This window comes from Lepisosteus oculatus, chromosome 2, assembly GCF_040954835.1.
Source record: "Lepisosteus oculatus isolate fLepOcu1 chromosome 2, fLepOcu1.hap2, whole genome shotgun sequence".
NCBI classification, from domain to species: Eukaryota; Metazoa; Chordata; class Actinopteri; order Semionotiformes; family Lepisosteidae; genus Lepisosteus; species Lepisosteus oculatus.
This window is the reverse complement of record NC_090697.1, coordinates 22,716,535-22,730,356: the sequence shown is the minus strand read 5'-3', so window position 1 is coordinate 22,730,356 and position 13,822 is coordinate 22,716,535. Positions and strand designations below refer to the sequence as shown.

The 13,822-nt window shown below is 39.9% G+C and overlaps 1 protein-coding gene across 2 annotated transcripts; it reads right to left on the bottom strand.

Moving 5' to 3' along the window:
• Positions 1–1,591: 1,591 nt before the first annotated feature.
• pdia6 (protein disulfide isomerase family A, member 6) lies at positions 1,592–8,975 on the bottom strand. 2 transcript variants are annotated; one of them, XM_069198912.1, is made up of 13 exons: positions 8,836–8,975; positions 7,227–7,368; positions 6,859–6,916; positions 6,471–6,597; positions 6,278–6,384; positions 5,614–5,747; positions 5,414–5,528; positions 4,932–5,072; positions 4,069–4,153; positions 3,266–3,338; positions 2,672–2,830; positions 2,427–2,523; positions 1,592–2,244 (listed from the first exon to the last, which is right to left on the bottom strand). In XM_069198912.1, exons 1-13 carry the CDS (start codon positions 8,849–8,851, stop codon positions 2,176–2,178), a joined length of 1,323 nt encoding a protein of 440 aa, XP_069055013.1. In that variant the 5' UTR covers positions 8,852–8,975; the 3' UTR covers positions 1,592–2,175. The 2 variants fall into 2 exon arrangements, with proteins under 2 accessions (XP_069055013.1, XP_069055019.1); XM_069198918.1 differs by having other exon boundaries at positions 5,614–5,744; positions 8,836–8,973.
• Positions 8,976–13,822: the final 4,847 nt, after the last annotated feature.

The window sequence follows — 13,822 nt, the reverse complement described above, 5'->3', positions numbered from 1 at the left end:
GCATGTCTGATTCCAAACAAAAGATTTTTGATTTACAGATGTAAAACTACATTTCATATTAATGTTTGTTAATGATTCTGAAAGGTAGAATGTTTTAAATCCCATCACACTAAAATTATGGAATTTAAATGTACAAAATACACAGTAAAAAATAAATACAATTCAGTTTTGCTGTAAATATGCCAGAAAAGCAATATTGAAGTGCAGATTTCAATTTATAAATGCAAATTGCTTGGGGGTGAATAATGAGGAATATTTTCATTTAAGCATTTTGTGCTTTTCTGCCTAAAATCCTTATTTACTAAATAATCTGCAATGAGTAACTAATCATGCATTAATTTTATATATATATATATCTTGGTGTCAAAATGTTAATCATTTTTGATTAGGCTGAAACACTCCAATATCTTGTTTGTATTTGGTGTAATAAACTTTTATATTTTCACTTCCATCTTTTTTATTTATACAGTAATGACAGTCATACCTGTCTTTATTATACAAGAACAACAGATATGGACTCACTGTGACCAGGGGTGCCCTACTAAAGTCAACCAGAGGTCTGCCGATTTTCTTTCCCCACTCAACTTTTAAAACTCCCAAAAGAATGATAGAATTCTAGAACTGGAACTGGGCACCCCTGCACTATTACTTAAGAGTTCGAAAAATGGAACACAAAAGTGTCTCCCCTTGTGGTCCAAAACAAAAACTGCCTCAGGAGAGGATAATGCCCTCCAGTTAGGCTCTGTTTCAACAGTGCCAGACCCATTATTAGCACACGTGCCTTTTCTTAGACCATTATTATGAAGGAGAATGTGAAAGTGTTTCCAGTCTATGAATTACTAAAACACCTCCGTACACTTAATGCACTTTAGCAGTTCTCATGTATCACCCAGTCCGATTGAATATGCACTTTAAATACTTAAGACCATCTTAAACATTAAACCAACCCACCTCACTGAGACTGCTTCAGTAAAATAACTACAGTAGCTAAATAAATGAGTATGTCGCTTTGGATAAGTCAGCAATAACGGGGGGGGGTTAAGGTGGACACTTTAGTGCCAGCTTTAATGTTTAAACTGTTCCAGTTCAAAATTCTGAAAACCGGGAACTTCTACTGCAAAACTTAATTCTGCCAAATCAGAATTTTGCCAACCATCTCTTACAGACATCTTGAATCTCTTCACTGATCCGTTGCTGTTTGCAGAGCACACGCACTTAAAACACGGACTCGCACCTTGACAGGCCAGTACAGCTGTCACTTCACCGTGTTCAGGCCTGGGCTCCTGCAGAAACGACACGTGCCGCAGTTTTCACAGACACGCGGACATGCCACACTTGGAAACGTTTCTAGAGCAAGGGACTCAGTCCGAGTTTTCCCCACATTACCATTCGATCACTCCCCTTGCAGAAGAGCATAATCCCATGAAAGCATCTGCAGCCTTCAGGATATTACAGCCCACCATTTTCAACATTTTCCCCAAACTGGACACTGCAGTTCACAATAAGGGAACAAACCGAGTCCTTAGCATAAAAGGGCCCTCTCCCAACATAGTTCCTTGCCCCATCCCATCAGGAAACAAAAATACACACATTTTGAGAAGTTAACTTTTTTTCCAAAACAAAAATGCAGTATTCACAATCAAATGTTGACAGCTAGGTAGTAAAAAATATACAATGCATTTCCCACATTCCCTCATTGTCTTTTAGTGACCGCACATAAAACTGGAAGTAGACATTCATACTCAAGACCTCATTTTGTTTAAAGTTACAGCAGGAAACAAATTATTTTAAAAAGGGGATGGTACACTTGATAATCCAAATTTCACAATAAATTAGGATTTTCTCTGGGTTTGGGTTTGTGAAGGGTCAGTCCAGATATCAGCAAGTTTAAAGCACCAGCATTTTGTGAACAAGTGGACAGTGCATTTTCAAAGTTTCCCCTCCTTCAGGGGGGAAAAAAAAAGAAGAAAAATTGCCAGTCCATTGAAATAAATGTTCCACTTATCCCTAAGACAGGAGTTGGCAGAACAACACTGCCTTAAAACCCTTTGCTGGGTTTGGATTCACTAATCCTGGTTTGATAGAGGGATGGAAATAAAGCCTTTTAAAGTCTTTTAAATATGTGGATCCTGGTTCACCAAAAAACCCAGACTTGAAGAAATGGGTACAGTACTCTCATAACTCATCCTTCTCAAGGTCATCGAGCTCCACATCGCTCAGGTCAATATCGTCTTCCATAGGAAGCTGCAACACAAAGCACAAAATGTCAGGTCCCACATTTGGTTTGTGAGCCGAGTTCAACTAATCCTAAATGTTCCAGTTCACTGGTTACCACTGCAGATTTAGAAATACAAAGGGCTCAACAAGGTCGTACTGCATTAATGGCATTTAAGGAATCACTATTCACTTAGTGTACTCCTATTTACCTCTCCGTCTTTGCCATCCCAAGGCTCCACGGGATTAATCTTGGGAAGTGCTCCTCCTCCCACTGTCGCTGTGGATCCACGTCCCATGGAAAGGTCCCTGCACAAAACAGATCGGATCGCTTTTTTTACAGGATTTCGCAAGCGGCACCCAAGTGGAGGTTCTGTACTTCACCCGTTCCCACACAACCAGTAGAGGTCAAACCCCTGCAATTATAAAACCACCAGTCAAGGAAGAGAGGGGCTACCTGAGAAACTCATGGATCCCAGTTTCGCTGAAGGAGCCTTTCAGAAGGGCATACTTCATTTTCCTGGCATTGATAGCTGCCATGGCTGGATAGCCAAAGCCCCCGATCCCCAGCGAGGCTTCCAGATCCATCTGAGCTCCGGCTTCCGTCCACAACCACCTGCAACGACACCAAGTCTCAATGAGGACTGGAGCCATTACAGAAAATGTTTTTTAGAAACATAGTCCATCGACTTTTTTTGGGGTGTGAGGCAGTAAAGGCCCAATTCTAAGTTGTGCAAGCCAGCCCCAAGGACTTCACATTCAGTTCCATCGCCAGCCAGGGAAAAACTGAAAAGACAGGTCTGAGTGAAGCTCTAAAACTTGACCATGTGATATGAGATCCAACAAGTTAGGAAGCCTTGGAGTTGAAAACAGCATGACATGAATATACATCAGGCTTGACACCCATCTGGTTTTATGGATTGTTTCCAAGTTAAAACAGAAAATGGGCATTCTTAAAAAGGATGAATTGTCTGACAGACTCCAGTGGCATGCAAGTGAACTAGGGCTTTTCCTCACAACTAAAAGTTTGTAGTCTAGAATGCATCATTACCCCCAAATCTTTTTCTTGTATTTTTCTGCCATTTTCATCATGACATCCAAGTATGCATTTCTGCCAGCAGCACCTGTAGAAACAAATAAATGCGTGTGAACTCCAAACATTAGACTTGTCCCAGATGGAGGCCCATGTAGATTCTTTGATGTCCTCAAAACAAGGTGTGAAAGCAATTAAAAAGCAAACCATATGTTTTGGTATATAGCGAAAAGTGTGGAATTTAAATCCAGGGATATTATACTCAAGCTCTATAAAGCACTAGCAAGACCTCATTCAGAGATCGAACAAAATATTGGTCGCCAAGGATATTGAGAAAGGATATTATAGCGGTAGAAAAGAATTCACAGAAGAGCAAAAAGACTGTTCTGTGAAAACAAGAATCTGACGTACACTGACAAGTCACGAGGGATTCGGAGAAATATCTTCTAGAACACAGGAGATTTGATCCAAGTAAACAAAATCCTTACGAGTATAAGTGGGTTCAGACCAGGGCATTGTTTCACACTTAGTAGTGAGACAAGGGCATGGGGTCATAGGTGAAAACCTAAGGGAAATTAATGGAGGACAGAGAATAGGAAACACTTATACTCAAAAAGTGGTGTGCGCTTTCCAGGCAGATGGCTATGGTACAGACTCTGTGCAGCTTTAGGAGAGGGCTGGACAAAATTTTAGATTCACTTAGCTACTCCACTGCCAAAAGGGCAAGATGGGCCAAATAGCCCCATCATGACTGCAGAGCGTTATGTGATGAAATAAGGTCTTAGGATACTTAACTACCAACTGTAAAAAGCCTATCATACCTGTATCAAGAATGTGAGGCAAAACAGCAATGATGCAGAGCTGATAATCTTCACAGGTCTTCTTTAAAACATCTTCGTTGAGGATCTGGGGAAAAAATGCAAAACAAGGATCAACAAAATTATTTTTCTAATGATTTAAAATGCACCAATGATCTCTGTTGCATGAAATGCACACCTGTATAAGCATTATTCCATCTAATACATACAAGTTTCAGAAAACATTGACTTGCTTCATGTCAATTGAAAGGAACCTTATTTGATGTAAGCGAGTGGTATGTCAGTAAAAAATCCTCAAAAAGAAATGGAAAACTTCATTTGGTCAATGTTCTAGACCAGAGATAGCTACTCCTCGTAATGAAGAGCCTCAACACTCAAGATCCTTCTTATCAGATGGAGAACGTAACCATTCAGTCATTAAGTGAAGCCTTAAAACAAGCACAGCAAAGATAGCAGATCCTGTGGCTCTCTGAAACAGGGCTACCTGGCATAGCACTGCCCTGTACATTGTATGCTCTGGAACAGAAGAGCATTTAGTGATATTTCCAGTTGTACAAAACACACTCTTGAAAGCTGAAGAAGAACAAAGGCCAAATTGTCTCCTCTTATTTGTTGCCTATCTATCCCACTTAACAGTTCGATCACATCCAGCCGTTCCTTGAAAGAAGCCAGAATATCAGTTTTAACAACATAGCCCGAGCAGCTGGTTCCATACTCCCACAATAACTTAACTCATAAGCTTATACTTACAAGTGCAGGGCTCTAACCACTGTACTGCCAGCTTGGTAAAGTGGGCAAAGACAGAGGTGTAAAGATATTACATTTAGTAGCCCAAAGAAACCCGGCATGCTGCTGAAGGTGCTCACCTCTAGCAGCTCAGGAGGAGGAGCGTTCTCAGAGAAAAGATCAAGAGCTCGAGCCACAATGTCAGGCCTGGTCCTTCCCCCGTCATAGTCTTCTGGATCTTCACCTTTACGGAAGATTTTAATAGTCGGAAATCCTCGGACCTGAAGAATAGAAAGCACTTATGGTCAAGTCTCAGATTGCTTTCTAAAATTTTGGTCACAGAAACAGATGTCTGAAATTGCCTCTTTGCATTTATTTTAAGTGAGTGAATCATCAAGGAAAAAAATACATCTTTGAGATCCAACTACATGCATCAAGGTAATGCACTGCCAAGTGCTCTCTGGAGCCAATGTTCCTCAGTTTAAGCCTCACTTACTAAAGGTAGTGCTTTCAATTCAATACTTGATTCAGTTATAAATTTTAAGCAAAAGCTGAAATGCATGACAAGTGGGTTTTATTTTTACCACTTGGCATATCTTGTGTAAAACAGCAGGATGCTTACCCCGTATCTGCTAGCTAGCATCTGATGAACTGTAGCATCTACAGCTCCCAGCTTCACTTTGCCTTTTGTCTGCTCTTTCACATCTGTGGCAGCAGCCGCCCACTCTGGTTCCAAGCTACAGAAAACACAAGAATTAACCATTTCGAAAACAAAGCACTTAAAAAAGAATTTGTGTATTGTGAAGAATCTTGCACACGTACTTTTTACAGTGACCGCACCAAGGTGCGAAGAACTCTACCAGCCAAATGTCCTCGCTATCAAGGACGGTCTTATCAAAGTTGTCGTCCGTCAGCTCAATGACATCCTTCTTGCTACCGCTTCCTCCACTACTCTGCTAACACAAAACAAAGGGGTCTATGGCAGAAGAATACCAAAGATGCATATTTTACTTTTCACAGTTTCAGCAAAGTTTTCTTTCACCTTGGCTTTCATCGCTGCAGTTACGTATATGGAGATAATCCTAGCAGTGTCAGAGCCCGTACTGTGTTAAACATTTTTAAAAAATAATTTTACTTTTACACACTGAATGGACTGATTAATGGATGCGTTTTTAACTTGTAAAAATGTATGGAAAGGGGGTGATCTTGATAATATGGGGAATAACTTTCTTTTCAGCTAAACAAAACATACAAGCCCCATAGAAAATCTGAAACCAGAATTAAGTTTTAATGTTTCCTTACCTCAAAAAAATGTAGCTGCCAGCTGGATAAAGATATCCTTGTTTTTTTTTTCCTTTTTACACATGATTCTGCTTACACTACATAAAGCATTCACTTTACAAATGCCCAAACTGGCTTCTCCCCCATTATGTCAAACAGGCAATGACTGCAGAACACAAATGTTCTACAGAAATACGCTCTGTACCTGTCTCCCATGATCAGATCCACCGGTCTTTCCACCCAGTCTGTCCTTGACCATAGACTTCAGAGAGTTGAGAGCCGAATCTACAATTGCTTGACTTGACCTGGCACCTTTAATAGCAAGAAAACATCCACATTACACAGCGCAGAGTACAAGCGTGATCACAACTTATAATGCTCCCTGTAGTTCATGTTACCTTGATAATCCTCTGGCTTGTTCTTGTTCAGACCAAATACCTTGATTGTGGGAAACCCTCTGATGTTGTATTGACCAGCAAGAGACTTGTGTTGATCAGCATCCACTGCACCAACTTTAACAACACCCTGAACAAATGAAACAGGACAGCAAGACTCAGTTACGTGCTGCTGTAGCACAGTGATGAATCACTCATCAGAAGACATCTGTAGCGACATCATAAAACTGCCTTGGACAGTACATGGCGATTAAAAAAATTAAACCACTCAGATAGCATGACATGATAAAAATACATTTTCTCTAAACCTACACCCCTAAGTACACATTAAAACACTACTGTATACCTATACCCCAACTATTCAAGTAGTGCAATTTACTGAAGTACTTACTTTTAAAGCAGTGGCAGCTTTTTTCCAGTCTGGTGTTAATCTTTGGCAATGGCCACACCTGTAGAAAGGATGTTTTATATTGTTTACTTTGCAGATGGCAGTAATTCACAGTACTGTACAAAGCTTATCTCTGCTCAAGAAGTCTCGATTACCAGGCAGTTAACACTTTACAGAAATAAAAAGGCTGTCAACTGACAATGCAACCAAAAAAATGGTTTGAATGCCAATATTCGTAATAAAAAGCTATTCAAAACTGTTCTTAAATATCAATACAAGATACTGCATCATTCTTGACTTCTCCCAAAAGTGCAGTTACACACTTGTGCAAAGAAAATCAGCTTTGCACAACGTAAAAAAAACAAACTTACCAAGGAGCATAGAATTCTACAAGCCACAGGCTATCGCTCTGTATAACCTCCCTGTTGAAGTTTGATGGAGTAAGCTCCACTACATCATCGCTTGAAGAATACAGGCCATTAACAGTCAGAATCAAAGTGCAGGCCACCGCACCTGAAGAAAGAAATAGGACATCATAGAAAACATAAGATTTGTTAACGAACTAGACTGAAAACTTTAATTTCAGCTAACATAGCAGGTTCGCCCTGAAAGGTTTATTAAACTGCTTTGGATTGCCCACTATACAAATAACGCCATACTTGCTAAATAAAAACACTTTACAATTACAGCATTGCAAAATTGAATGTGACCCAACAGTAAAAATGATTTTTCTTGCAGCTTGGCAGGAGGGTCTTCCCATGATGGTAGTTAAACTCACACAGGTCTGTAAAAGCCCAAATCAAGAAAATGTCCAGCAAGACCTGTTGGAATCACCAATAAACTATTCGAACAGTAGTTGGGCATACAATGTGGAGTTCTCCCTCATCTCCAAACTCCAAACTGTGGATCCCAGTGCTCATACGTAAGAGCAAATTATAGTGTGGATAACTGCATTACAGCTACAAATACACAAGACCAATCGCCATACAACTCACTCCAATTAATATTATAAACATGCCTCAGTGCGTTTTTAAACAGCAGTAAAAACTAAACGACCCAATGCAATCGTCCCAGATAAAAACAAGATCATTGACTTTATGACTAAAGCTTGACCCAGGTATGACCTTCCCATTTAGCTTTTCTTTATTATATACACCGCAGAGAAGTAAAGGTTTCCAAGGAAACATACAGGGCGATGACTTACCTAGGACAAATATCCTCCTGGCCTGTAAACTTTTTTTAATAACAACGACATTTTGCCTCGAAAACATTTTTTGTATGCGTTTTAAAGAGTTTAACGATATCTTCGCAGCAAAAGATACCAGCGTCTGGAGGAGCGTAGCCTCGGCCCATTAACTTGGATTGGAACCATTCGGCTTCAAAGATGATAGTATAAATGTGGCTACCGTGTCCTACTCTTCCTTTTATGTCTACAGGACTTTCCTTACAACATTAATGCAAGACTTAACATGAAGCATCGTAGCCTGGTTCATTTCGAGCACACGTTATTTTTATTACGTCTATACAGACCAACACTTCCCCAGAGCTCGTCGGCAATGTTACGTTTCAGTGAATGATTATGGATCAGGCCTTCACTAAGTGGAAAACGCGCCGTGAATATCGGATGAAGGAGATTCCCCCCCCAACAGTCACGACCTATTAGTGATGCAAATGTAAATAAAATTAACCACTAATGCAAACAAAGCCCGAGCGTATGAGCTTCCGTTCTCAATAAAAAAAGTGTCAAAATGAATATTTTTGCTAATCACAACTTGGATATAAACACCGTTGATTACAGTCTCCAACACTTTACACCTAAATACTGAATATCCCACATTATGGATCATACAAAAACACAAAAACTTAGGCCGACATACAGTATGCAATACTAGAACATCGAGAGGAAAAAAAAGGCAGCCTCAGTTTGACATCTCAACGGCTTATGGCTGAATGCATGCCAGCAAATTAAAGATTTCCTACCTATTAAGGTATTCATGTTTGATGTTTCTGTTCTCCGCAAACCTATCTCTTCCCCAAATCAAAATCGCAGTTCCTTCAAGTAGCGCTCACATGCAGCGCACCGGCCTCAAAAGAGACAGCGAACCTCGCCGTGTCGGCCGCTGATTGGCCTGCGGCGTGTGTGCCGAGACGCGCCCAATCGGAGCGAGCCGTGTAGTTTCCACGCTCGCTGACTGGCCTGTGAGGCTGTAGGAAGCGAGCAGCTGTGGGTCTCACACCGGGGGCGGAAGGTCGGCGTGGAGGGTGCTGAGAGGGTCTGAGCTGAGTTTGCTTGATGGGTAGTAAGGTCGGGTCTTGGACTTTCAGTTTTGCCAGTTGCAGACTTTTGGTGCACATGACCGAAGACAACAATCAGGAGTTTATACGCTAGAAAGAGTGGTGTCGTGTCTCTAGGAACTTAGAAATAAAAATACAATACAGTACACCGATTAACGATGTCACTCCATGCATTTTGTACTGTACTTACCCCTGCGTGTTTTTAATAATAATAATAATAATAATAATAATAATAATAATTGCTTACACTTATATAGCGCTTTTCTGGACACTCCACTCAAAGCGCTTTACAGGTAATAGGGACTCCCCTCCACCACCACCAATGTGCAGCATCCACCTGGATGATGCGACAGCAGCCATAGTGCGCCAGAACGCTCCCCACACTATCAGCTATCAGTGGGGAGGAGAGCAGAGTAATTAAGCCATTTTTTAATGTGATTTATGCAACTATCAGTGGGAGCGTCATAAATCATTAGACACGGAAGATCAAACGTGTAGAGGGTAGTTTCCCGGAAGTCATCGTCACTTCTAAACACGACCTGCTAAATTAAAAAAAAGTGGCTATTTGACTCAATTCTTTAATTTTACGATTTCAACTTGTACACTTGTAATTTAAATTTAATTTATATTATGTTTATTCTAAGAAACGGTAGAAATTCGGATAGTGTTTTACTTGGCTAAATTGATCCTAGGATCTCGTCCGGTCGTTTCTTGAAAGAAGCCAGGGTCTCGGCTATAATAAGTTCCAACACTGTGAGTTGCTTGGATAGGAGCACCCACTAAGTAAATATGTAATTGTGTGGTATATAACAGCTTCAGAATTCAACATTATCATAATAAAGCAAGCAAAAAACTATACAAGGTACTGCAATTAAAACACAGGAATAAATCATAGGATCTATGTGTTCAGTCTGAACAGGTTCAAAATCATACGAGAACATAAACATACAAACAAGAGGAGTCCATCTAGCCAGTTTGCCTGTTTGGACAGTAATAACTAATTGAGCAAAATATCTCATCCAGCTTTTTTTAAAGGAAACCAAGTTACTGGTTTTAGCAGTATGACTGGGTAGCTTGTTCTATTCTCCCACTGCTCTTAGCATTAAAAAGTGCATAAATTCTAATTTTAGATGCTCTTATATGTAGTTTCCTAATTTTGTTTGCGTTGTTATTGCTTTCCACAACTAGAAAATTCACGTTAGGGTCAGAATAAATATTTGTTTCTAACTCACATTCTTCTTTCACATTTTTTTTTTGGCTTTTTAGTAGCTGTATGCAAACCCATGTCCTTGTCTACTGTACATTTAAACATCATTTGCCAGTTGTTTGCCAGTCTTGAAAAGACTTAAATCTGAATGTGATCTAACATTTATTTAATCAATTTTAGGAGTTTTCATACAGTTCTTTAATATATAACAACATCTTAACTTCCAACAATGAAAGCACAACAGTGTACCCAAATGTAGCTAGAATTTACACGATGCTCACTCCTAACACATTTACATCAAGGACAAGACTGATCATTGTCATTCTAACCCCTGTAAAGCCTGATATGTATTAGTCGGACACACAGGAAGCACAGTAGTTACTCAAGAGATGCTACAATATATAGATGGGGCCGACTGCGTGAGCACCAGTCTTTCTTGCTAATTGCTAATTTTGCAATATTAGACTTCTGCACATACCTCATCTTTTCAACTTCAAACCCGATGCAAGTATCTCTTATTGCTTTTTTGCAAAGAAAGAGCAGTACATCACTTTTCCCCCAGTGTTTTCCCAGTGTGCAATGTGTGTCTGTAAGATAACAGTTTCAGTGATTCGTTTTCCTGAGCAACCTCCAGAAAAGTCAAGTGGGAGGAATGCAGCTTTGGTTTTCATTACAATGAAAGAAAGCCTAAACAACAAAGTTATGAATTAACCCATTCTTCAATGGTAAGGTGATGTTTTCTAACTAAACAGACCTGTTCATACAATTTTTCTCATCCTACTCATCTAGCCTTCCTCTTTTTTTTCTCTGAGATTTACTATATATCTGTTACCAAAGAAATAATATTTCAGTAATATCTAGAACATGTGGAGATCACTATCATTTTTGTACCCATACCAGGGACCACAAACACTGTATAGAAATATGGAAATTCAAAGGTGCAGCGAGAGGCTTTGGATTATTATTTTTTTATTTAAGATGACCTTAATTAAAATAATACACAATACTAAATCAGTTAAGTAAAATATATTTGCTTCAACAGGCTAACTGTAACTAGCTCAGATTAATATTTGTCCACTACTTCTAGCAGTCTGCATCTCTGACTATTACAAAAGAGACAGAATGGTGATTTTATATATGAAAGAATGAATCTAAGTAATTATTTTCATAAAGCCCTCCATTTACCAATAACTACTTTTAATTAATAAAACTCGGTTTGCTTTCTGCTGACCTTATATTAATAATTTCCATAAGTATAAGCACAGAAATCATCCACCATTAATTAATGATATCAGAAGTTTTACAGGGGCGTAGGTGTTACTTTTAACTTTTATTAGTTAGTTTGACTTTAGTAAGTCTGTCAAACGAAATCGGATCAGAAGTTGCAAACATTGTAGAAGCAGCAGTGGAAGTTTAAAACATTTCAGATGGTGTCTGAAACAATCTGGCCAACCATGATTTGGCGTAATTGACTATGAGTAAACAAGTCAGATAGATAGCTGAATAGTCTTCCTTTATTTGTAATTTGGCTTGTGTTCTTCCATCCATCAATCAATCATCTAACCTCATCATCCAGGTCAGGGTCGTAGGGGAGCTGGAGCCTAACCTGGTGAGCAGTGGGCACAAGGCAGGATACACCCTGGATGGGCCACTAGTCCATCACAGGGCACACACTGACACAATCACGCACACCAGGGCCAATTTTTCCAAGAGCCAGTTAACCTGCCAGTGTGTCTACGGACTGTGGGAGGAAACCCATGCAGGCAGCACCCCAGGAATTGTCCCCAGGGCCCTAGTGCTGCGACGCAGCAAACACTGTACTGTATTCTAATGTTCCAAAAATCTGTAAAACTCTTACCAATATGGTACATGGTTCTAAGGCAACACTGCCTTAGTGCAGTAGTGAGTGGATATATTGCATGTGATATATTGGATTGTGCTGGTCAAGGTGTAACATGCCTCATGCATCGAGCCAGTTACAGTAGTCACATCACCCACCTCTGAAATCCAGACAGTGTATACAGTGCATAGGGTTCACTGGAGACTGTGATCGAGTCCTGGTAGGGACAGGTAGAGCTTCGCTTGTTATGTGCCCTAAAAGCTTTCATTCAGGAAATCTCACCGATAACCAGCTGCATGTGTGATAAGCGGTCATGCATTTAATTTGACAGTCCACTCGTTAAACCGTTAAAAGTTAACAGTGTGCAGCAGGCGTTACGTGCCAGTAGCCTCGCTGCGCAACAGATCATATGAAGAAGTGAGCAGCTGCACATTTTTGAAGAATCTAATTTAATTTTTTGTGTGAAGGATAGCACTTACTATAGTACAGTGTCACTAAAGATCATGCCAGGGCACTGGCATGGGGCAGAGCAAAGAGCACCACCTACTGGTCCACTAACACCACTTACAACATAGATCTCGTTTTGCTTACATCTCCCATCCCTGTGATGACCAAAGTTTAACTTCTGTGATCTGACAAGGTCAACCTACAAGATGGTACTGCAGCTCTAATTCAACACCTTATACATATAATGGCATACAGTAAGTTACATTACCATGACTATAAATTATTATAGAATTATGAATAAGAAAGAAGCTGTAAGAAAAAAAAAGTTGATGTTTAAGTCAATGTTTTTCTGGCATGGGTTGGAAATGTAATTGAAAGGATTAAAGTATCTTAATCAAGAAAAAAAGACGTAGTAGTCTATGATTTTTGTGCCCCAAACACTGTGACATTCTTGAGTTCATAGCTTCTGGGTTTTAACAGCAAGCTAAGAATCTAATTACAGATATCGGTTCTCCTAGCACTGCCTTTATGTCAGCTTAATACTCTGTGAAAATCTCCAGTAGTAGGTTTGCTTTTGCAGAGCATTTCCTGACAGATCATTGTGAAGCAGTCAAGAAGCATACTGTATGCATTCCTTAATAGGTTTAGAGCCCTCGTTTGAAATAAAAAACAAAACTCTGTATCTGACAAGATGAGGCTATATGTTGTGGAAGTAATGTTGGTGCCCTCTAATTTTTAACCTTCCTCACATTCTAATATCTACTGTGTGGGGTTTGTACACACTATAACTTCATGACCTATAAGAGCAGCGACCCACAGGGATGTGAGCACACATGTGAAGGGGTCAGGGATGTGGTCTGGAGATTATGAGGGGTGGAAAGCATCCTGTGGGGCGACAAGCCTTCATATGAGAGAGGCTGGGTTTGGCGGCACTCCTGACAACATTTTCAGTTCACATTGCATTGTTCTAACTGTCTTACTTTGGTAATTGCTGTTTGAGATGGTGTCTTCCGTCTAGGATTTAGGTCATGAATACTGAAGTGGAAGATACACCACATTCAGTATATTTCATTAAACTGAAATATACTGTAAACATATATATATCTCTGCCAGTATTTTTGGTAATATAGCATGCAGCATGCCTGTCACTGGCTCTCTACACAGCCACCAACCCAACA